Here is a 23714-nt window from a genome sequence, read left to right on the forward strand (position 1 = left end):
CTCTCTTTTTCTTTTTTTTTTCCTGCCTTGCCTCACCCTTTATCTCCCTCTTTTTATTAAGCTTTCGCCCCTCTTCTTCCTCCTTCCTCCTCCTCCTCCTCCTCCTCCTCCTCCTCCTCCTCCTCCTCCTCCTCCTTCTTCTTTCTGGCTCGTCTTTGCATCCTTCATCTCATCTTTCTGACTCCTCACATCTCACTCGCAGTCTTTGCCCCCTCCCTCCCTCGTGTTTTTTTACTCCCCTCCAACTCTGTCTGAATTTTCAAACCCTGCGTCTCCCACACTGATGTCTCCGTCTCTCCCCCCGTCCGTCCACCTGTAGCAGCATCATCAGGCTTGCTGAGTGTGTCCGTCTCGCGCCCTGCCCTCTGGTCTCAGCGGGGAACCCGGGCCACCTCCCTGTGCCCCCCCCCCCCCCCCCCCCACACACACACCCCCTCCCAATGTTGAGCTGCCCAGCCCAGCGCAGCGCCGTCATCTTCGGCGATGTCTCTCAGGTCGTTGATGTCAGCTCTCGGTTCTGTGCAAGAGGAACATCGCCCCTCGGTGGCGAGACGAGGAAAGGGACGGAAAAGAAAGTGATGAGATCAGATGTCTGTAACACAGGTGGCACGTGTGAGAAAAGGTGGTGTGTACACAATGTGACAATGTTAAAAAAAACCCCAAAAAAACAGTCCAAAAGGGTTCCTGATAGATTTGAGCCTCACTTAAACATCAGAAATGCATAATTTTTCTGTCTGTATATCAGAACTTTAAAAAAAAATTGTTAAATGGCCTTTCGGTTCATGCAGAAAGATTAGAACCAAGGTCATCTGTAACCCCTTTACACTTTCTTATGTAACACATCTTATTTCGGAAATGTTTGGCCACGAACGACCCAATCTTGCATCAAACACCGACACTTACATCAAACCTTTCTTACTTCCAATTTAGTTCGTTCTGAATGCCACGATGACATTTTTAAACATTGGTGTGTGTTGTCTTTGCCTTTTTTTTTTTCTTCTCTTAACATGACTGTGTCTCTGCGTCTATGAAGCCGGGTTCACAAAGAAGGGATTTTCCCCAGTTTGTTTTGGAAGAACATTTTGCCTGCACAGAGTCTCGACCTTCACCTGATCTCGCCTCCTCTCTGGGAGGAATTTCAAACTGACTGCCAGACATGTGAGGTCGCATCCTGCAATGTGAGCAAATCTCTGCAGCCAGATTCTAAAATTTGGGGGAATGAAACATTTGGGTGTCCGTGTACTCATAAGATTCCTCACTAGGTTCGACGCCTGTAATAATTACAGTACTGCAGTATCAGTATTAGAATGTGCGGCTGTGAAATCACATGGGATCAAACGATCGCAGCGATCTTCGGTGCAATTATGTCGCGTGTTTCATGAGAAACGGAAACGTCTGTCGGCCCGTCCAGCCGTCCGCCCATCCGTCTGTCCATCCGTCCGTCCGTCCGTCCGTCCACCCGTCCGCCCATCCAGCCGTCCATCCATCCGTCTATCCGAGCGCAGCATCAGCAATCTAAACATGTAGTCCAGACCTGCCTTTCCTCAGCAATAATTTACCACTTCCTCCCGCAGGATCCCACAGCTCTCCTAAATCAGAGGATTAATAGACCCCCCCCCTCCCTCCCCCCTCCCATGAGTCGGCCCGAGACGCAGCTGCAGCACTACGCTCCTATAGGAGGACTGGGGGCCTCTAAGGAAGAACAGAACAGAAGTGGATGTCAGGCAGAGGCGGAGATGTACGCATAATATTATCATCATAATGTATTTAATTACCACTCAGAATAATTCATTTTCACGGCGCGAGAAATTGGACAGTAATATGATGTGATGTACACGAAGATGATGTCTTTCCTCACTTTCACTTACAGGTGGAGTAAACCTCTGAGGCGGCTTTGTGAAGAAGGTTCATGCCCTTAATGGTTCCGGCGTTCCTGCTGACACCAGCACCTTTTCAGTGGAGTGGTGATGCAGCGGTGAGAAATTCAGCCGGAGGGGAAAAAAAACAAAAACAGGAGGGAGTAAAGAAGCGGCTGAAGGTGACAACTTCATTTTTATTATTTTGTCCATGAAATGTTTACTTAACAGGAAGCTCTGTTTCCTCTGCAGTGCGAGCGGTGCCATCGATCTACGTTCGCAGTTAACAATTTTATCGTCCTGTTTGTTCACACTGTAAACGTAGCACTTTGGTTTTTATGTAGAAAGAAAACACCTATTGCACATCCTGGAACAGATATCCCTCCACATTTAAAAGTTATTTTTGGGGACAGTTTTTTTCCACGTCTGATTTAAGGTTCAAGGACAAAGTTTGTTACGCTGCTCTGATCGTAAAACCGCTCGTGGAAAATGTGTGCTTCGTGATATTCAATTCAGAGGAACCCGACAATTCAACAATTCCCACGTAAGCTATGAGGAAAAAAAAAAAAAAACTCAAGACAGAAAGGGAAGGAAGGGGAGGAAGAAACCTCGGACAGAACCGGGCTCAGAGGTTGGGCGGCCGTCTGCCTCGACCGGTTGGTGGTGAGGGGAGAGCAGAGCGAGAAAAAGAACAGCATAGAGATCCAAGACATTCAACTGTTGATATCTGACAACTGACTCGACACCATCACAGCTGCAGAGCTTACATTTGCTGCTGGAGGGAAACTCCACGGCGGTCAAAAATAAATCTCGGCCATCATCAGATCACAGCAGTAATTCTCTCCCTTCACTCCTTTCTTTGACTTTTAGGCTGCAGCTGTGTTGGTCGCGAATCCCGAGGAGGACTCGATCACAGCTGAAGTGCATTTAAAGAGCAATGCGGTTATGAAGTAATTAAGGCTCATGCGAGTAATTAAGGCCTCTTGAGGGGCAGATTAGTACAGAATGCTTCGAATTGCTGCAGCAGAGGAGGAAGATCGTTGGCTCGTCGTCGGCCCTCGCCGAGGCGGCCGAGCTCGCTTAAAATGCTGCGAACTGGTGACTGCGAAACACCCACGTCCTTCAAACTCCACAACTCAAGTTGGTAACGTGGTCTTCCTGCTAAAAATCCATAAATTCAACACGAGCCAGCATCACTCAAGTTACGTCATTTGAGTAATTATCTTGACAAAGCTCCTCTGGAAACCCAGTTTTCACAGGACCTTTACAAGTGAAGTCAGCGAGCCCTTTATTGATTTTATCCACACACTGAATCCGACAACTTTAAAATATAGAGGGTTTCTCCGAGTCATTTTTACGACGCTCACTCTCCTCCGTCTGTTTTTTTTTTATTTTATTTTTTATTTTATGAATTTACACCCCCCAAACCTCTCGAGAACTTCAGTTTGTGCCATCGTTCCTGTCATCTCAGGACATAACACCTGTCACCCTCCGCATGCTGCGCTCGCATCGTGTCAGATTTACCATAAACACAAACTGCAGACTCGGTGGGGGGAAAAAAAACAAAAAAAACTTGTCACATTAATTTTTCCGTGTAATTATACAAGGCGGAGATGGTTGTAAAGAGTTTGGCTTGGAAGTTTCCAGCTCTTGAGTCACACTCGGGCTGCAGATGTGACAGCTAATCAACCGACGTCGAAACGCCGAAGGTAATGAAAATCTAAATTACGATTCATTTTATTCAGACGTTCGGATTTACTGCAGGAGAGAAGTGACGAATCAGCTTCATTTTAATTGGTTCTGGAATTCGTAGATGATCTGGGATTAGTTAGAAAAAAAAAAAAAGGTCACATTTCTCCTCTTGTTTTTAAATGCAGGCGCATCACGTGAACATCCGAATCCACGTGCCCTTTAAAACTGCAACTACTTAGTGTACTTCCACCCGACATTGAATTCATTTGAACACTCTTATCTGTTGTTTCGTGGTGGATGCAGGTCGCATTAGGGAGCATTAAAGGGGAGAGGATATGGAATAAAAGTGCATTAGTGTTGTAGAGAGTGCTTCTGAGCAGTAAATTATAAATGAATGTTATATATAGATATGATAATAAGAGTCACCAGAAGTGGATTTCTTTTAATGTATGCTTTTACATTAAAAAAAAAAATCCAAATGATTTAAAAGAAAAGGTTTTTTTTTGCATTATTTTGATATCTAATTAGACACTTTTATTTCATCAGCTTTTAGAACAAATTAAATAAATTAAAAAAATTACACATTCCAATTAAAAAGAAGATAGACAGTGAATGTTTTGTACTTGTAAAGAAAAGAAAAGCTCATAAATGTACTGTACATTATAAAAACAAAGAGTCAAGCATCTATTGCTGTCCCTTTTTCTATCTATACTGAGGGCATGTGTAAAATAATATGCCTGAAAATAATAAGTCAATTAATCAATTAGTCCGTAGACAGAAAAATGTGATTCATGATAAATTCACTCTGTTATTTTCAGCGATTATTTATGAGACTTTGCTGCTGTTTGTATTAGTCAACGGGATTTTTGATGCGGAGACAAAACGTGACATTTGATCCCATTTATGAGGGGAATTATTATTTTTTTTTTTTACTATTTTCTGACATTTTATTGGCTGAACAATGAATTGATTAACTAAGAAAGGGGATCTGCAAACTAAAAAAAAAAAATCACTCCAGCCCTATAGACTATAGTTTAAGAGGTTTCAGAAACATGTGGCAAAATTGTTATAGTGTATACTTAATTTTCACTGCAAACATGTTTATTAATAAATCAGGTTGTTGCTCACGTTATTATTATTTTTTTTTAACTTTTTCTCATTCCTCCAGCTCAGTATGAGGCTTCGACGCTGCTGCACGGTGACAAAACTCCCGCACGTCAATGAGAGATGGCAATCGCTGTTTAGTGGCCACAGATGACACTCGTCTCATTACAGATTAGTTTGAAGATTATTCCATAATCTTCTCACCCGGTCTGAAATCCTCTTCACGCTCAGTCTGTGCTGCCGCTGCAGGATGCACCAGTGACATCTGCAGACAGGGAAAGTTACACAATTGTTTTAACGCTGTTTTGTCGTGCGTTAATCTTAAGTTTGTCCTTCATCGGGATCTTCTAGTATCTTCCTTTCCAAGTCATTCTCAAACTCTTGCGCTTCGGTCGATTAGTCGAGTTGATCCGCCGCCGTTTTGATAATCGATACGCTGTTTAATCCATTCATGAAGCAAAACCTAACAAACATTCTCTTGTTCTATAGCTTCTGAAAGGTGTTGAGTCACTGCTTCTCACTTGTTTTATTCATAAATTTATTGTAAACTGAAGATTTTTGCAGAGTTGTTGGTTTGACATAATAATTTGAAGGCATGTGGTTGGCATTTCTTATATTATCTGACATTTTATGAAGGAATAAAGGAAAAAACGTGATTGGTTAATCGAGAAAATAATGAACAAGATACATTAATGATGTTGTTCGCTTCATTACTGATTTGCACTGATTTATTACTTCATGACTGAATAACACAAATTTGGGCTGTTAATAGATTATTATAGTTTTTTCTTTTTATAATTTCCTTTTGCTTACTTCTTGTCGATGTTGGTTGGCTTAGCGTGGAAGAAAATATGACAGAAAGCTCCAGAACAAAGCATTGGCATTAAATTATAGTGGTTTTTTTTTTTTTTTTTTAGGTTTTGGTGTCTGTTATAAAATATGGATTCATTTTGTTTAATTAAAATAAGTAAATTACTCTCCAACTGTGTTTTGCAGATATCTCACTTCCATAATGCGTAACTGCAATCAAACAGCAGAGAGGGGGGGGGAGGGGAGGGGGGGAGGAAAAAAAAAGAAGAAAAGCTGGAGCTGCGTGATCGACTACATTTCCCAGCAGCACTAGCGGGGGCGCGTATTTGACGTTCGGCGTCACGTGCTTCCGGTTTGAAGTGTAAATGGATCCATGACACGGTTGTTTAAAGGAACGTTATCTCCGGGAAAACCGTCAACGGCCGCGAAACCACCGACGGGGGCGATTTTTGTTTTGTTTTTTTGTTGTTGTTTTGTTTTGGGGGACATCGTACCGGCTGACGGTCCGGTGTAAAAGAGTCGGCCGCGATGGAGGCGGTCCCCCGGATGCCGATGATCTGGCTGGATCTGAAGGAGGCAGGGGAGTTCCAGTTCAGCCCGGCCGTGAGGCAGGTGAGCTGGGTCGGGGTGGAGGAGGAGGAGGAAGGGGGGTGGGGGGGGAGAGAGACACGGAGCAACAGGGCTGAGGTCGGAAGTCAACCGAACAGGGGTTACGGACGACTGGGTAACCCGGTCAAGAAGCGAACGTCGGCCGCGGTTCGCGCTGACAGTTCGTGAGAGAGTCTTCCAGAAGCGGGTAGCTTGTGGCCGGCTAGCTGCGGTCCGAGGTCCCCCCCCCCCCCCCCTCCACCCCTGACCACCGCCTTTTGTTTGCTAACGTTCAGCTAACCGCTCGATGGCTAATAATAATAATAATAATAATAATAAAGCTCGAAGTTAAAGTTCATAATTAGCTTTCAGCTAAACGGCTAAAACACGAAACTAAACTAAACTCACGGCGGTTAAATAATTAAAAAAAAAACCAAAAAAAACATATTTGTAAAAAAAAAAAAAAAAAAAAAAAGACGTGGCATGGCTCCTCCCGGTCCAGTCAGACATGGAAATAATAAACTGAACTCTGTCACATGCACCTGAGCGCCGGATCCACAAGGAAAACTACCAGCTGGGGGAAAATCTAATTAAAAATACAGACGTATTTTCTACATTTTATTGTCACAGTCACAGAAGAAAAAGTATTAAAAAAAAAAAAAAAATCAGTCACTCAGTTCGTCACCTGAATCAGAAGAAAGCTGGTTTCTGGTTATGAGATAATGTTGTGACTATTATATGAATAAAAACTGAATTAAATTTGAATACTGTATTACAAAGCACAAATCGAGTAGTTTTACAATCAGCGGCATAAAAAAAAAAGAAAAAAAAAGTGTTTAAATATGCAGTTTAAACAAACAAACAAAATAAATGACAGAAATGTGAAATGCGAACGATGAATATATATATATATATATATATAAAAATAAAAAAAAAATATATATATATATTCATAGAAGGATGACAACACAAAATACAAGAGGAAAAATTTGGATTTTTGGATGTAAAACTGTGTTTTTCCCCATTCAGGAGAAAAGACCGTTTTTAAGGGAGTGTTTTGAAGTGAACAACAACAAAAAAAAGTGATGTTTGTTTTCACCGTCAAGAAAAATGAGGACGGACTGGAGTGGGATACCTGAGCTCCCGCTCCAGGTCGGCCTGTTGAATTTCAAAACACTAATTTGCGTAGTCACACATCTTGTCAGCTGTGCAAGGACAGTCACGACAAACACACCCCGCTTCCAGCTCACGTGTCTTGATATTTACGGGAAAGATAATGCGGGTCATTCGAGGGCTTCTTGTAATTATAAAAAAATAAAATTCCCAGGTGTTCTTCTTTATCTGGTGACCCAGATTCTCCAACTTATTCCTGTCACATAAAAAAAAAAGAGCCGACCTTTGCCCTCGCGACTAATTTGTTAGGACAAGTTGTTGTCAGAGAATATTTTATGACAAGTTTTATTGGCAAATGTTGTTTAAATGCTTAACTTTGAATAAAGTTTGCGGGTATTTTATTCATTTTAAATGCCAGATCAAATATATGACGCGAGAGAGGATTCGCATCGCAACCAGTGTTTTCGTCCCTGAACAAAAATGTCACGTCATCCGGCTTGTGGAAGTCAAAGCGGGACAATGCCGGTCTTGTTGCTGCGTCGCCGTGCGTCTCTCCGGTGACCTCGTGACCTTTCCTGCTCCCGTGATTTCATTATAAACGGGAACGGAGGCGCTGGTAAAGAAGAGAAGGGGTTTTGCCCTTGCCTGTCTTACCTCTTGACCCGACATCCAGTGGCTTCGTGGAGACGGTGAAAGTCTTGGCAAAGCATGATGGGAGATCTTAAGAGGCTTTCAAAAAGGGAGTCCAAACTCTCGTCTTACGCCGAAGACAGAAGATTAGCCTAATGACTAATCGGCTACGGTTCGGTGATTGTCTAACAGTTTTTTTCTGTTGTTTTTTTTTTTCCCCCTCCCGAAGCATTTATCCTGAATATCAGATAATTGATTCGGTTTTTAAAATAGGTCGTTTTAGTCTCCGTTTTTCCAGCACATTCACCTGCCTGTGTTTTCCTCTCCTCTAGTTCATCTTGAAGAACTATGGAGAGAATCCGGACAACTACAACGAACAGATGAAGAAGCTGGAGACGCTGCGGCAGGTGAGCGCCGCGTGAAGCATCGGCAGACATGTTTTTCCTCTCAGATCTCTGTGTGTGTGTGTGTGTGTGTGTGTGTGTGTGTGTGTCATGGTCAAACGTACCGTCAACCGATAAATCCCTCTTTTCGATGACATTAACTACTTTTAATACCACGAGCAAGGAATTTTGTGTTTCCCAGCTCCGGGCTGATATTATTGCCACGTACGGTCGCTAAAAATCCCCAAAATATAGCAGGAAATGTAAATTAAAGTCACATTTAGGAGAGCGGGAACGTGATAATTTACACGAGCTCGGCATCAAGTGATTATTTACGAGGTAACTTCATTCAAAGCAATAGATTTGATCATTCAATAATGGTTTCTGTGTCCCGTTTTCAGGAATAGTGCCAAAATGCCGAAACGCTCTCGTCAGTCCAGCCTCCCGATAATCAAAGCATTTGCTGCTCTGCTTCTTCTGCCGTACAACAAATTGCAAATGTTTTTAGCCGCATCCCGACGTGACGGTCCGTTTACTTACCCTCTCCACGACATCCAAACGTAAACTCCACGAACTCGCTCCCGCCGAGATGGCTGTCTTTGTAAAAAAAAAAAATGTTAGTGCCCTTTGTAAATTGTAACTCCGGAGACGCAAAACATTCGACGTCGTCGTTCGGAGCTGTGGTGTGACTTGACTGGTTGATGCGTTTTCTGGCGTTCCAAAGAAAAACCAAAAAAAAACAACAACGTCTGAAGGCAAAAAGTCACCTTTTTTTTTTTTTTTGCTGCTTGATATTCACACGGTGTGAAAAGTACTCAAAAACAACAGTTGGAAAAACAAAACAAAACAACAAAAAAAACGTATCGACTTGGAAATTCCTCGCGGGACGACGACGCCCTCCAGTATGTAAAGACCTTAAAACCTGATTGATATTTGCCGCGTTTTGCTTGTCAGGTTTCACAGTCAGTTATTAAATCAGGTCGTCCTAAAAAATGAGCTGTTCGGAAACGGCATCGAGAAAATGATGAATTCCAAACATGCATCGGTCAAACTGGTTGCGATGTGACACGCACACACACACACACACACACACGCGCACACACACGCACACGCACAGAGGTCATGGTGTTTTTGCTGAGGTTGCGATTTTGTAGCAGTAGGGCTGAAGAACGGCTGATTTGAACACGGCCTTTTGTGTCCGTTTTAACAGAGCGCAGTGAACGTGACGAGGGACTTCGAGGGATGCAGCACTCTGAGGAAGTACTTCGGTCAGCTGCATTACCTCCAGAGCCGAGTCCCCATGGGAACAGGACAGGAGGCTGCTGTCCCCATCTCGTGGTAGGAACACACACACGCGCACACACACACACACACACACACACACACACACACAACACAATCACGCCCATCCTGCTGCAGTCTGTTCTACTGAGCTATAGAGGCATATTTCAATTTTCAAATTATTGAATGAATTATTTTCAGATAACAATATCGGCTCACTGCTCTGAATCTTAACGTTTATGTGCGTATGATTTGTAAGGTAGCTTTTGGCACTATGTGCATTTAATTTAATTAAATTTGGACTAGTCTTCGAGGAAATTGTGATGTTGCAAAAAAAAAATGCAAATTCACTATTGCTACTTTGGAAACATTCCCGCAATAAAACTACTCAATCGAAGCTGTGCTGAAGGCATCGGGTCAAAAAGTAAACGTTTTCAAACAAAACTTGCCTTATCAAGAAAAATGATGAAGGAAAAAAAAAAGGAACATTTACTTCATTTTATTTTTTAAATGTGAGAAATAAAATACATCCTGCTATATCTGAGATGTGCAGTGTGCTTATTACAAAAGGAAGTGATTACATATGGGTCTTTCTTCATTAGGTCATAGTTTATGAAAGTAAAATCAAATTATTGACTTGCAATATTTTCCAATTCACCACAAAAAAACCAACACTTAAAATGTTTTATTTAAAAACAATTTTATTGCTTTTTTCAACGTTTTTTTTTTATTATTATTTTTTTTTTAGAAGAGCTGCAGTAAAATCAGACATTTTTTTATCGCAACAATCAAAAAAGAAAAAACGTAAAATCTTGGACGGACTGATATTATTAATAAATCCTATTGACTTAATGGCGTTTTAATTTTATTCTTTCTAATATATATTTTTTTTAATATGTTGTTCAGGACTGAAATTTTCTCTGGAAAAACAGTCACCCACGATGACATCAGCTACGAGCAAGCGTGCATCCTCTACAATCTCGGTGAGTAAAGTCACACACAGCAATTTGTAGTTTAGTTTTTAAACCAGACCAGATAAAAGGATATTAAAGCTGCTATACTTGCTAATGTGAATATGAAGATTCAATCATAGAATCATTATAATGAGGAGTTGTAATTTTTTTTGTGTTAACTAGTTAAAATAAAAAAAAAGTTGTACCTTTCTAAAATAACATTTCAAATCATGAACGCAGTTTTTTCTTTGGTCAAAAGTCCTACAAGTAGTTTTTTTATGTACTAAATAATATTCATGCTGATATTTTTTGTTGCATAGATTTTTTTTAATTTCAGAGCTATTTGTCTCCATTTTTGAAGAAAACTCTTCAGTATTTGCATTTGATTTTAGGTCTAAGAAATAAATGCAGGCTCACTGATTTATCATCTACTTCTAAACTGTATTCTGCAACAGTCACATCGTAACTTAAAGGCACAATCAAAGCAAACGATAACCCTCTTAATCTACGTGCAATATGAACATGTCAGCATGTCATGCTGTGTTAAGCTTCAAAAACACCAAAAATGTGAATCTGTCCTTCAAGTGTACCCAAATGCGTCCCCTATTTTCCTCCAACCGTGCTTTATTAAGCAACACAAATGCAGCGAGATAAACATTTAAAGGAAATTGAACACTCACTTCCTGTTTAGAAAAACCGTAAACAGAAAAACCTGCAAAGCCTTAAGAAAAAAAAAAAAAAAAGAAGCTAAATGTGGATTATCTGCAGGGGCGCTGCACTCCATGTTGGGAGCCATGGACAACAGGGTGTCTGAGGAGGTGAGACGCACACACACACACACACACACACACACGCACACACGCGCACGCACACACTGACTCTCTGTGCCGTGTGTCCAGGGCATGAAGGTGTCCTGCACCCACTTCCAGTGCTCCGCCGGGGCGTTCTCCTACCTGAGAGACCATTTCAGCCACAACTTCAGCGTGGACATGAGCCACCAGATTCTCAACCTCAACATCAACCTTATGCTGGTGGGTTTACGCACACACACACACTCACACTCACACTCACACACACACACACACACACAAAGAATCACGTCTCATCCATATGTCTCTGTCTCCCAGGGCCAGGCTCAGGAGTGTCTCCTGGAGAAGTCCATGCTGGACAACAGGAAGAGTTTCCTGGTCGCTCGCATCAGCGCTCAGGTTGATTTTTTAAATTTTTTTAATTATTTTTTTTTTTATCATAGTCAATACTAGAAAATATCGAAGGCTGATAAGTGGTTGCGGGTTTTGCTGCAGGTGGTGGATTACTACAAAGAGGCCTGCAGGGCTCTGGAGAACTCCGAGACGGCCTCCATGCTGGGGAAGATCCAGAAGGACTGGAAGAAGCTGGTTCAGATGAAGATCTACTACTTTGCTGCAATCGCACATGTGAGTGTCTGATATGAGAGCGAGTGTGTGGTTGTGATGTTGTGTTCGTGGTAATTCAGTGCGTCTATGAACTTGTTTGTGTTGTTGGCATCGGATTTGTCAGATGCGTTCACAATCACCTTGTTTTTTTGGGGTTTTTTTTTCATCTCAACAGCTTCATATGGGAAAACAGGCAGAGGAGCAGCAGAAGTACGGAGAGCGGGTAGATTACTTCCGTCTATTTTCTATCCTCTGACATGAAACTGCGTTTTGGGTTTGTGCAAATCATCCTTTGCTGCATTGATGCAGACAGGAATAAAAAAATAAATAAAAAAAAAAGCCCCCTTGGTGAGTTTGTGAGGAATGAATGCAGCTATTCTGTTAATAACAAATAACAGTAATTTGCCAAAAATTAAAAATCCCAGCCGTTCACTTATCCATAAAATAAATCAAGCCTTAATTTTCTGGGAAAGTTATGTTTCCGTCTTCTTTGTCCTTCAGGCTGTATCGCTTTCAACAAGATTTTCCAGTTGACCATTTTATAGCAATAGTTCCTCCTTTTTTTTTTTTTTAAAGAGGCTTGTTTGTTTTCGCATGTTTGCAGGAAATTAATTTCATATTGGCCACAATACTAACAACAACAAAAAACTCAGACACTCGAAAACGACTTAACGGAGCAAGTTTTACTAGTTTACTGCTGCTTTTGCAGTTTTCCTGAAGTGGAGCTAAAATGTCATAAATTGTGATTAAAATTGTGATGAAACTTAAAAATTAAAAGTCAGCTTTCAAAAAATCCAGACTGTTAAAAGTTCAAATGTTGATATTTAACTAAGCTAAGTCGGAATTTACTTTTCCATCGGCTGAGTGACTTGAATTCTCCGTTTCCTACAGCTGGCGTACCTGCAGAGCTCCTTGGACAAACTCAGCGAAGCCATCAAGCTCGCCAAGGTAAAATATGTTTATTTACATTTTTTTATTTTTTTATTATTACCTCCCAGCGGCGTATAATGAAGTCATTGTCTTGGTGTTTCTGTTGTGTCGTCTCGGTACAACCAGGGTCAACCTGACAGCGTGCAAGAGGCCCTGAGATTCACCATGGATGTCATCGGTGGAAAGTGAGTCTCGTGTATCAGTTAATGGTATTTTCATGTTGTTCCTTACTTTTGATTAAAAACTCAACAGAAATACATGGTGGTCATGTTTTCTTTGTTGTTGTTTTTTTTTTTTACTTCAGGTTTAGTTCAGCCAAAAAGGACAACGACTTCATCTACCACGAGACGGTTCCTTCTCTGGAGACTCTGGCTTCAGTCAAAGGTAACAGGAAGCCTCGATGTTGCCACCGCGTACATGTACAGCCAGTTCTTATTAAAGATTCATCTTAATGCATGTACGTACTGTACAGCTTTATATATAGCATCTATATATATAATATATGATTTAAACATGACTCAGCAGGTTTCTCAAAAGAAAACTCCTGGACTTTTATATCGGTTTAGTGACTAAAGTGATTTTTTAAAAATTTTTTTTTTATAGTTTTGTTCATCAGGTATTATTTGTCTCCAACTGCAGCCGTATTCATGTATCTGAAACCAGAATGAATTCACGGTTAAAGCTCCGATGAAAGATACATACTTTGGTGGCAGGGTTTAAAATGTGTAGTTAATTACCTCTGGATTTTGTCCTTTTTAAGTTGATTAATGTGATGTTTTTGAAATCAAAGGGCCAAAATTAATTTTCTGTCTTTGAACAGTGGACAAGTAGAGGATTCTTTTTTTTTTAATTTTTTAATTTTTTTTATTATATTAATGAATCTGCCAGTTATTTTCTTTATTTATTACATTATTGATTTGATTTCCAGCTGTTTCTTTTCCGTGCGGTCGATCAACAGGATCTCCTTTTTTTTTTTTTTTTAATCCTGTTCCGTGTCGTGACATTTATAAAAATCAAGTTTATGTGTCGATGTGCCAGTGAAACGTCTTCGTTTCCCCCTTCCAGGTGCTCCGCTGGTGAAAGCTCTGCCGGTCAATCCCACCGATCCCAGCGTCACCGGACCGGACCTGTTTGCCAAACTGGTGCCCATGGCTGCCCACGAGGCCTCTTCTCTGTACAGGTAGGGCGTCGCCAGCGGATGTCAAGTTCAGAAGGTTGGACGAACATGTGCAGTCAGATTTACACGCGTGCAAGAAAGTTTTAAAGTCACGTCCGTGGTCGCGTCTCCGTCTCTTTCCAGTGAGGAGAAGGCCAAGCTGCTGAGGGACATCATGGCGAAGATTGAAAGCAAGAATGAAACACTAGAGTGAGTATGTGCGCGAGTGAAGAGTTTCTCTGAAAAAGCTAAAATATTCCTTGTTGTTTTGTTATCATCAAATTAGGGTCTTTGTTTTTTTGCCAATAGCTCTCGTTGTTCGCTAAGCAGGCAGTTGAACGCATGTCATTTCTCTCCCTTAATTGAGTCGTTAAGTCGCTTTAAGGTGCAAATTGTGGACCTCTTATTTTTTATAAAACACAAACCTAACATGAGATTATATCCTTCTTTTCATCATGGATATTTTCAGAAGTTTGGCATTCAAGTTGTGACTGAACTCTTGTGAATTCCTTGTTGGTTTCTTTGATCGAGAACCGACAATATCTTTTGACATTTTGCCCCAACAAAAACGTAAAAGCAACACCGAAGAATTAATCGCGAAGCACCGACAGGAATAGATTTTTGTTTTCAAGCTGGCGCTACCGCTGTTACGTGACTGCCCTCCTCCTCCTCCTCCTCCTCTTCCTCCTCCTCCTGCAGGCAGTTCATGGACTCTCTGGGCTTGGAGCCGGAGTCCGTCGACAACCTGGAGCTGTACAGCCACATCCCTCTGGTGCTGATGGAGAAGTGTGCCGCTCTCAGCGTCCGGCCCGACACCGTCAAGAGCCTCATCCAGTCCATGCAGGGTCGGTGGCGACGGCCTCCCAACGCAATCACGCAAGCAAACACAGCGGCGCTATTATTTACAGTGATTTACTGCGAGAGTGCAGAGGAGTGATAAGGGGGAGGGGGGGAGAGGGGCAAATAATAACTGCAGTGGGTGTCCCTAAAGTCACTTCTTGATTTTGACAACAAACAAAAAAAAATAATGTATGATAGTGATTATGATTTTCCTCTATTTAAAGAAATTTAATAATGAAAAGGCAACCTGTGAAAAACGCAGAGTTTTGAAAATTAGTACTTTTAACATTGCATTTAATATTATGATTTAATAAAGGTACTTTTTCATTTGAATAATGTTTCGATTTTTATGAATTTTTATTATTTGGGGGACGCAATTTGTTCGACGTGTTCTTTCATGAAAAATCGAAATTACAGATAAAATTGCACTTCAAACGAAACCAAGTTTTAACATAGTTTATGAGTACGAAGGACCTTTTTCTTGAAGACTTGTATATGTTTGGAAAATCAAATTTTTTTTTAACCTGAACTCAGAACTTTTACTGTACTTTTCTGTGCTACGCTTTGCTGCGTGCTTCCGACTGAATAATTCCTCTCACGTTCGTGCCTGCGCAGTGCTCTCGGGCGTCTTCACCGACGTGGAGTCTTCACTGAAGGAGATCAGAGACGTCTTGGAGGAAGACGAGGCAGGCGAGCGAGCCCTCCAGGAGGTCGGCGGCCCCGCCGCGGGCGAGGTGCACCCGGCTGCTCAGGGCCAGGCTCTGGCGGAGATCCGCAGGGACCTGGAGAAGTACATGGAGGCCCACGAGAAGGCCAGTTTCACCAACACGGAGCTCCACCGGGCCATGAACCTGCACATCAGCAACCTGCGTCTGCTGGGGGGGCCCCTGGAAAGTCTCAGGGATGCCCTGCCGCGGCCCGAGCTCAGCGAAGGTGAGGGTCCGATTCCTAGTGCGGTTTCGTGTGTAATTTAGCAGTGTGTGAAATATGAGTCTTCAGACGTGACGAAATTCTAAAAAAAGAAACTTTTTTTGCAGCACCGTGATTTTTAAAAAAAAAATTTTTTGCAAATAAATTTTCATTGCTTAATCAGGTGGTTTTCTAGATTAGCTAAGTACTTGTTTTGCCTGTATACAATGTCCAAAAAAATAGTCTTTAATTTCCCATAGCTTCAAGGTGATGTCATGAAATGGCTTGTTTTGTCAGACCAAAACCTAAAAGATATTCAATGAGGAATCACACGAGAGAAAAACAGAAGTATCATGCGTTTTAGCTCGAAACGATTGACTATCTAAATAGTTCTGGTTATACAATCTAAAATAGTTCTTTCTAATTCAAGTGCAGGAAAACAGGGTTTCAAATATGAAACTATACAAACTGCATTGTGTCGTGAAATGGACAACACGACATGTAGCTAATAATACGAATGTCTCTAAATATAATTTTCACGTAGTAAGTGTGAATGTCACCAAATGTGTTTGCAGAGGAAGTGGCAGGGCTGCAGTGCATGAAGCGGATCCTGGGAAAAGTGCAAGAGATGAGGGAACAGAGAAGCTCATTGGAGAAACAGCTCCGAGACCTCATCCAGCAGGACGACATCACCTCCACCCTCGTCACCTCCGAGAGAGCCGACATAAAGGTCATTTGGCTGCACGCGTTTCTTTCAGTACAAATAAACACGCACGTAGTGAGTTGAAAAGGTCTGAGGGGAAACGAAAACGATTTGAGGAAGACTTCAAATTGCGAAAAGAATTTGCTAAATGTTACGTGTGCTCTTGAGCGCTTTAACTTCGTCTTTGTCCTTCCAGCATATATTTGAGGAGCAGCTGAAGAAGTACGAGCAGGTGAAAGTGTACATCGAGCAGAACCTGGCAGCACAGGAAAACATCTTGAAGGCCCTGACGGAGGCCAACGTTCAGTACGCCTCCGTCCGTAAGGGCCTGAGCCAAACCGAGCAGCAGTGGAACAGCACCGTCCAGGGACTGGTGGGCTCCTACGAAGCCTACGAGGACCTGATGAAGAAGTCACAGGAGGGAAAAGAGTTCTACGACGACCTGGAGGCCAAAGCGTCGCGTCTGCTGGAGAGATCGAAGTCCCTGTGTCAGAGCAGGTCGGACGACAGGAAGCCCGTCCTGGAGAAGTAAGGACGATGTTTTCTGCGACCTCGCTCTATTAATTATGAATACTTTTTTTTTTTTTTTTTCGTATTTCTGCTTTTCATGCCGGCTCTGTGCTTTGTTCCCTCCCCAGAGAGACTCAGAAGAAGCCCCCAGCGCGGCCTACAGCAGCTAAGCCCCCCTTTAAACCGAAGGCTTCGGATGTGGACTCGGCCTGTTCCAGCCTTGAGGACTCCGAGTTGGCCCAGCTCAGTGCTGCTATCTTGGCCTTGGGGGGTGACCTTCCCGAAGACCTCCGCAGCCTCCCCCCTGACCTTCCTTCCCTCCCTAACACCGCGGCTCACCTGCCTCGTCCCGAAGCCTTCATGCCGCCTGGTGCTAACCTGGGCGGTAGCATCTCTCTGCCTTGGCCTGGTGCTCCAGCGGCCGGTCTTCCTCGCTTCCCGGCCAACCTGCCCCCTCCAGAGCTCCTGGCACGGATTGCTCAGTTTCCTACTTCAGGGGGTCTGGCAGCACATGGACCCTTGCCACGTGGGCCCCTCCCTCAGATGACTCATCACAGGCCTCCCCAAATGCCAAGCCAAGCAGTAGTGCCCGGTTACCGGCCACCCCCTTCGCAAGTTCCCCAACCCGGCCCCGTTGCCCCCATCGCGGTCCGACCCTCGACCACCACTGTGGACAGCATCCAGGCCCCTATCCCCAGCTACAACCCCACACCACACCACCCTGTCCCATCTCTAGCCTCAACTGGCTACATCATACCCCCACAGATGGGGGCATACCCCCAGTTTATGCCCCAACCAGGCGTTCCCATTCAAGGCCCAGGCCAGACACCTGGACCCCAATCCCAGCAGCAGAAGCATCCGCAGCAGTACCCTCAGCCACTCCCTCAGGGGTACCAGCCTGGTCCGAGGGCTGTTCCTGGTCCACACCCTCAGGCCTTCCCACATGGATATATGCCCCCTCAGCCGGGTGTTCCTCCCCAGTACCAGCAGGCATTCCCAGGTCAGCTGCAGCCACATCAACAAAATGGCTTCCAGCCTCAGATACCCCAAGGCTACCAGACTCCACAGGGCTACGTACACCAGCAGCACCCTCAGATGATGCCGGGCTCGATGCCAAGGCCACCTCAGGTTCAGATGCCACCTCACGCCGCACGCCAACCAACTCCCCCAACTTCTCAACCAGCACCGCCAGGTTCCCAACCCTACCTGCCCCATCCCAACCAGCAGATGCCCCCGAGGCTCCCTCACCAACACATGTTGCCACAACAGCAGCAAATCCCAATGCCCCCCATCGCGCAGCAGATACCGCCACACCCACAGATGCAGATACCAGGTGGTCCCAGAGCACAGATGCCCCCGACGGGTCAGACGATGCCTCCGGTCTCACAGAACTACATGCCCCCTACGAGCCAGCCCATTCACCCGGCCCTGCACCCTCAGATGCCTCCTGCCTCGCAGCCTCATATGGTCCCCGGTCCTCAGGTGCACATGCCAAGGGGCCCGATGCCCCAAATGCCCCCCAGTGCACTACCCCCGCAGCATCACCCCCATCCCGGACAGCCTCCTATACCAAATATGCCCCAGCAGTCCATGCGGATGCCAAGCCAACCCCAGTCTCAGCCCCCTCATTCCGGGGGAGTATGCTACCCCGGTGGCGCTCCGATGATGCCTCAGCAACCCCTGGCGCCGCAGCCCGCAACTCCCCAACAACCTCAGGCTCCTCTTCCCATGGCCCATCCACAGCCTTCGACGATGTACCCCTCAGCTCCAGGACCTAACGCACCTCCAAGTGCCCCACAGCAGCCCACTGCCGTAGGCCCACACGGTCCACACGCCCCCCCCGCGCAGCACATGATTCAGCCCTCTCCGGGAGGCCCGACAGTGGTGCAGCCATCCAACACTATCCCCCCCTCCCCTTCGCCTTCCCCCTCACCGTCTCCCTCTCCGGGTCCCACCTCCCTGGGTCTGAACCCCCAGCAGAGACCGACGCCAGCCCCGACTCCCGGAGGCACAGCCCCACCCGCTCTTCCCTCCCCCTCCGCCGCGTCTCCCTCCACGTCGCTGTTTCAACGGCAGAACTCGAGCACCGACGACCTCCTCTCCTCGAGCCCCGAGAGCCAGCCCGGAGGCCCCAAGGCCCCCACCAATGTCCTCCAGCCCACCAAAGCCGACCCGCAGGACGGGGAGCGTCGAAAGAAGAGCTCCCAGGGAGTTCTGCTGATCCAGGGGGACCCGTACCAAGCGCCGGAGCGCGTCGCCCGTCTCCACGGCGAACTGGAGCGTTTCAGAGCCCAGGTGGACTCCCTGGAGCACCCGTCGGAGACGGAGGGGGGTCTGTCCGTGCTGGACGCTCGCTGGAAGGAGCTCCAGGACCAGCAGGAGAAGGACGCCCGCCAGCTGTCCATCGCCATCGCCCGCTGCTACACCATGAAGAACCGTCACCAGGACGTGATGCCCTACGACCTCAACCGCGTGGTGCTGCAGTCGGGGAAGGACGACTACATCAACGCCAGCTACGTGGAGGACTTGTCGCCGTACTGCCCACGCCTTATCGCCACACAGGCTCCGCTCACCGGCACGGCGGCGGACTTCTGGCTGATGGTGTACGAGCAGAAGGTGTCCCTGATAGTCATGCTGGTTTCGGAGCAGGAGCTGGAAAAGGTACTTTTCAACAGCGATTTAACGTGGCAGTAGTTAAAACAACACGCGCTGCGCAGCAGGGACGGGCATTTCAAGCAAAAGCGCTATTCGAAATGCGTACGTAATTATTCGATCACCAGTGATCAAAAGCTTTTAGGCCAATTCCCGCCACCGTCTGATTTTATTTTGTTCTTCAAAGGAGAGGGAACAATTTCCTGTATTTTGTCTCATCTTGCTTGGGACGCACATCATCAAGTTTAGTCTAATTTCTATCCCAAAGTGTCATTTTCTTTTTTTTTTTTTAATCTATCGTGTTGTTCGTTTCTGTTACGCAACGTTGTTTTTTTTTTCCCCCCCCCTCCTCCCCCAAAATCTCTCCAGGGCAAAGTGCTGCGCTACTTCCCGACGGAGCGCGGCCAGCAGCTCTCTCAGGGACCGATCACGCTCAGCCTAACCACGCAGAAGACGACGCCGACGCACGTGGAGCGCATGATCAGCCTGCAGTACCGCGACCAGAGCCTGAAACGCACCGTCGTCCATCTCCAGTTCACCTCCTGGCCGGAGCTGTGAGTCGTCGCCGTTTCGCGTTTAAAAAGATGCCTGAGCTTAGTTTCTGGAGACGGAAAAAAAAAAAAACTACTTTGCCGGAGGGGATTTAATCGTTTTGAAGTGTTGTTTCTCTCTGAAGGAGTCGGTCATTTCTGTCTCATTAGGGGTCTCCCCGACAGCATAAGCAACCTGCTGCGATTCATCCAGGAGGTCCACGGACACTACCTCCACCAGAGGCCCTTACACACACCTGTAGTGGTGCACTGCAGGTGAGTGCGTTCCCGTAACCGTCCTTTTCGACGCTTTTATCGTTTATTATTTAGGAAGTCGGCGCGCGTGTCACTCCTGCCGAAAGAATTGCGCCTTTTAGTGCTCCCAGACCTCACCAAAAAACTTTGCACGCGCTTCCCCGTCTCAGCTCGGGCGTCGGACGCACCGGCGCCCTCTGCCTGCTGTACGCCGCCCTGCAGGAGCTGGAGGCCGGAAACGGGATCCCGGACCTTCCGCTGCTGGTGAAGAAGATGAGACAACAGAGGAAGAACATGCTACAGGAGAAGGTCAGACACGCCCGCACAGAAATCTGAAGCCGAGGCTTTTCGAATTCAGCGTGGTCGCTGATCGAGAATGCTGAATGCACCTTTTAAATCCTGGCTTTTTAGATATAACAAGCTCTATTTTAATATTCTGGTGTGTGTGTGTGTGTGTGTGTGTGTGTGTGTGTGTGTGTGTGTGTGTGTGTGTGTGTCTCCAGCTCCACCTGAAGTTCTGCTATGAGGCCGTGTTGAAGCACGCTGAGCAGGTTCTTCTGCGTCACGGCATCACTACCGCCACCTGCAGCAAGAACAGCAACTCTGCAGCCACCAAGGTTTGAATCGCTTCTGGTGTAAAAAAAAAAAAAAAAAAAAAAAAAAAAAGGTCGTGAAGAATAGTTGAAGTGGCTGTTTGGGCTTCGCCAGCTTCTATTATTATTATGCAGTTAGAAAAGTGGAAAATTGCAGTTTGAGAATTTATCTGACCCCGTGTTTACGGGATATTTAAAATACTTCTTATTTATTAACGGTTAAATATGCGAAAGAAACTGTAAATTATTCGATTGCAAAATTCGGTGCGAGGAAATGTTTTTCATTTTCTTTTGAAAAGCGGCTCGAGCGTAAAACTCACTGGAATAATTTTATATTATATTAGCTCTACGTTGGACCCTTTTATCTTGATGGATACTTGGACCTTGGAAAATATGTGACTAATAACATTATTATTGTTATTATTATTATTATTATTTTTAAAAGCTCAAAAGCAGCCTTTTTTTTTAAATCTTTTTCTAAAGTGAAACAATTTTAGATAATTCACATTGGAGTTTTATCTTCCACTAAAAGAATAGTTCTTATAAAAACTGTAATTTAAAAAAAATAATAATAATGACACGTGCACACTGCTGCTGCATTCTGGGAAGTATATATTTTTTTAATACTTTAGAAAATGTATCTGTATTTTTTTTTTTTTTATGAACGGTCTCTCCGCAGCCTTACGCGAGACAGGAGTCCCAGCAGGACATCGTCCTCGGCGGTGACATGCCCATCAGCTCCATCCAAGCCACCATCGCCAAGCTCAGCATCCGGCCGCCCAGCGCCACGGACCCGGCCATGGAGGCCGGCGCCCCCTGCGGCCCGGAGGAGCAGCTCGGCTTCCCGCCTCCGCTCGACTCGCTGGGCGACATTCAGCCGCTCCGGGAGCCCCCGCCCCCCGCCTCCTTCAGCCCCCCCCTCGCCTCCCCCGCCCGCTCTCCTCCGCCGCCCAACGGCCTGGACGCCGCCTCCCCCTCGACCCCGCCGGCGCCCGACCACGGGCCGCCCCCCGAGGACCCGCCCGGCGTCAGCCCGCCCCCCGCCTCCTCCGCCTCGTCTCTGGAGCTCCTGGCCTCGCTGACACCCGAGGCCTTCAACATGGACGGAGCCGGGCGCGGGAAGCAGCGGGTGACCAAGCAGAGCTTCCTGCAGCCGGCCGAGGGTCAGGGTCTCCACGGGACGCGGGCGGGGGACGAGGGCGGGGACGACCCGCTCAGTAGCCTGGACCCCCTGTGGAGCCTCAACAAGCCCTGAGAAAAGACTCCGCGGATCGCTGCCTTTCTGTCTCTCACTTTACCGCCGGGCGTCAGCAGCTCTTTTTCTAATCCTGCTTTTGAAGAAGAAGAAGAAGAAGAAGAAGAAGAAGAAGAAGAAGAAGAAGAAGAAAAAAAAAAAAAGACAAAAAACCTGCACTGAATCCTGGGAGCGTTGGAGCCGTTTTTCTTTTAGCGGTGTTGACTACCAAGACGTGCCTGGTGGCAGACGATCAGGTCAGAAGTTAAGGGTGATTATCCCCCCCTCCCCTCCCCCCCAACATCAACCTTATGCTGGTGGGTTTACACACACACACACACACACACACACACACTTCTGTCACCGGTGGCTCCTGGGACCAGCTCACTATGCACTTGTCTGTAACTCTTCACTCGCTCTGTCGCCGTTTCCTGCTTCTGTCTGCGTATCCGTGTCGGACGGAAGCACTTTCTGCACCTCCGGCGCCGGATGTGGGCCCTCACTTCCCACCAAGAAATAAAAAACAACAACCAACAATCCCAGCATGCACTCCAACCTTCACACGTGGGGCGCGGAGGCGTCAGCCGCTCCCTCCTGGGAGCGCTGGTCCGTTTAATGACTGGAAGAATAAATGTATGGGGAGAAGTGGTGGAGCTTTTTTTTTTTTTTTTTTTTTTTTAAAGAACAGTAAACCCCCTTCCTCCTCCTCCGCCCACCTCCATTCCCCCCCACACCCACCCCCACCCACCCACCTCAATCAGTGCATAGAGCTCAGTCGTGATGGTAAACACAGAGCAGAATACACAAATCAGCACGTTTTGACAAGTTGATTCTTTTCCTTTGTAACACTGTAAATATATTAAAGGTCCCATATTGTAACGTTTCTGGTGCTCTGGTGTGTTTATAGTCCTGACATCCTCGTGAAGATGGGTTTTTTTTGTGGTCTTTTTTAAGTTAATATCGTGTTATTAACTAAACATCATCGCTGCTGTGGAGCTCCGACTAATTCATCTCAGGAGCCGAACGTTTCAGGCAGCTCATTCAATATTTTACAAATATCAAATAAATCCAGCGGACAGACAGCTGCTGTGGTATCAAAGCCTCTTTATTTGAAAATTAGTACAAAGTTTTGCGCATTTTTTTTTTTTTTTTTTTGTGTTACAAAATAGTAAAATAAGTTACCGGCGTTACAACAGCCTGCGTAGATTGTGGCCAGCCAATGACGGGAGAAGGATTTGAAGGGGGGGAGGACGGGGGAGAGGGGGAGGGCGAAGCAGACCTGGGGGATTTATAGACGACATTTTCTCCCGAGCACTTGTGATTTTTCTCGACGGCCGTTTAAAAGTTCCCCTTCTCTGTTGCACGGACGATACATTGAACAGCTGTTTCAACTTTAAATCGGCAGTTTTCGGCATTTCAGCTTCATTCTCGAAACGTGTTTTGGATTTTGTTCTCCATAAATCGGGACTCCGTTCTCAAAATAAACTGTATTTGATGAGCTTCGGAGGGACAGATCAGTCTTCGAGCTAACCTAACTCGGCTAAATGTAACCATTGACTTTCAATTCAACCCTCCGC

The 23714-nt window shown here is 45.6% G+C and overlaps 1 protein-coding gene across 2 annotated transcripts; it reads left to right on the forward strand.

The window, feature by feature from the left end:
* The first annotated feature begins 5820 nt into the window (after nucleotides 1–5820).
* On the forward strand, nucleotides 5821–22360 carry ptpn23a (protein tyrosine phosphatase, non-receptor type 23, a). 2 transcript variants are annotated; one of them, XM_069711929.1, is made up of 24 exons: nucleotides 5821–6074; nucleotides 8126–8200; nucleotides 9387–9514; nucleotides 10364–10440; nucleotides 11179–11228; nucleotides 11310–11441; nucleotides 11538–11618; nucleotides 11715–11846; nucleotides 12001–12048; nucleotides 12717–12773; nucleotides 12882–12940; nucleotides 13060–13139; nucleotides 13821–13935; nucleotides 14056–14121; nucleotides 14611–14756; nucleotides 15367–15684; nucleotides 16236–16390; nucleotides 16560–16891; nucleotides 17002–19534; nucleotides 19895–20079; nucleotides 20227–20331; nucleotides 20481–20619; nucleotides 20814–20927; nucleotides 21583–22360. In XM_069711929.1, exons 1-24 carry the CDS (start codon nucleotides 5991–5993, stop codon nucleotides 22156–22158), a joined length of 5787 nt encoding a protein of 1928 aa, XP_069568030.1. In that variant the 5' UTR covers nucleotides 5821–5990; the 3' UTR covers nucleotides 22159–22360. The 2 variants fall into 2 exon arrangements, with proteins under 2 accessions (XP_069568030.1, XP_069568031.1); XM_069711930.1 differs by having other exon boundaries at nucleotides 5987–6070.
* Nucleotides 22361–23714: the final 1354 nt, after the last annotated feature.

The sequence above is a fragment of the Brachyistius frenatus genome, unplaced genomic scaffold (assembly GCF_029030835.1).
Source record: "Brachyistius frenatus isolate BFR_SWC_R1_liver_20210118 unplaced genomic scaffold, ASM2903083v1 Contig_104, whole genome shotgun sequence".
Classification (NCBI taxonomy): Eukaryota; Metazoa; Chordata; class Actinopteri; family Embiotocidae; genus Brachyistius; species Brachyistius frenatus.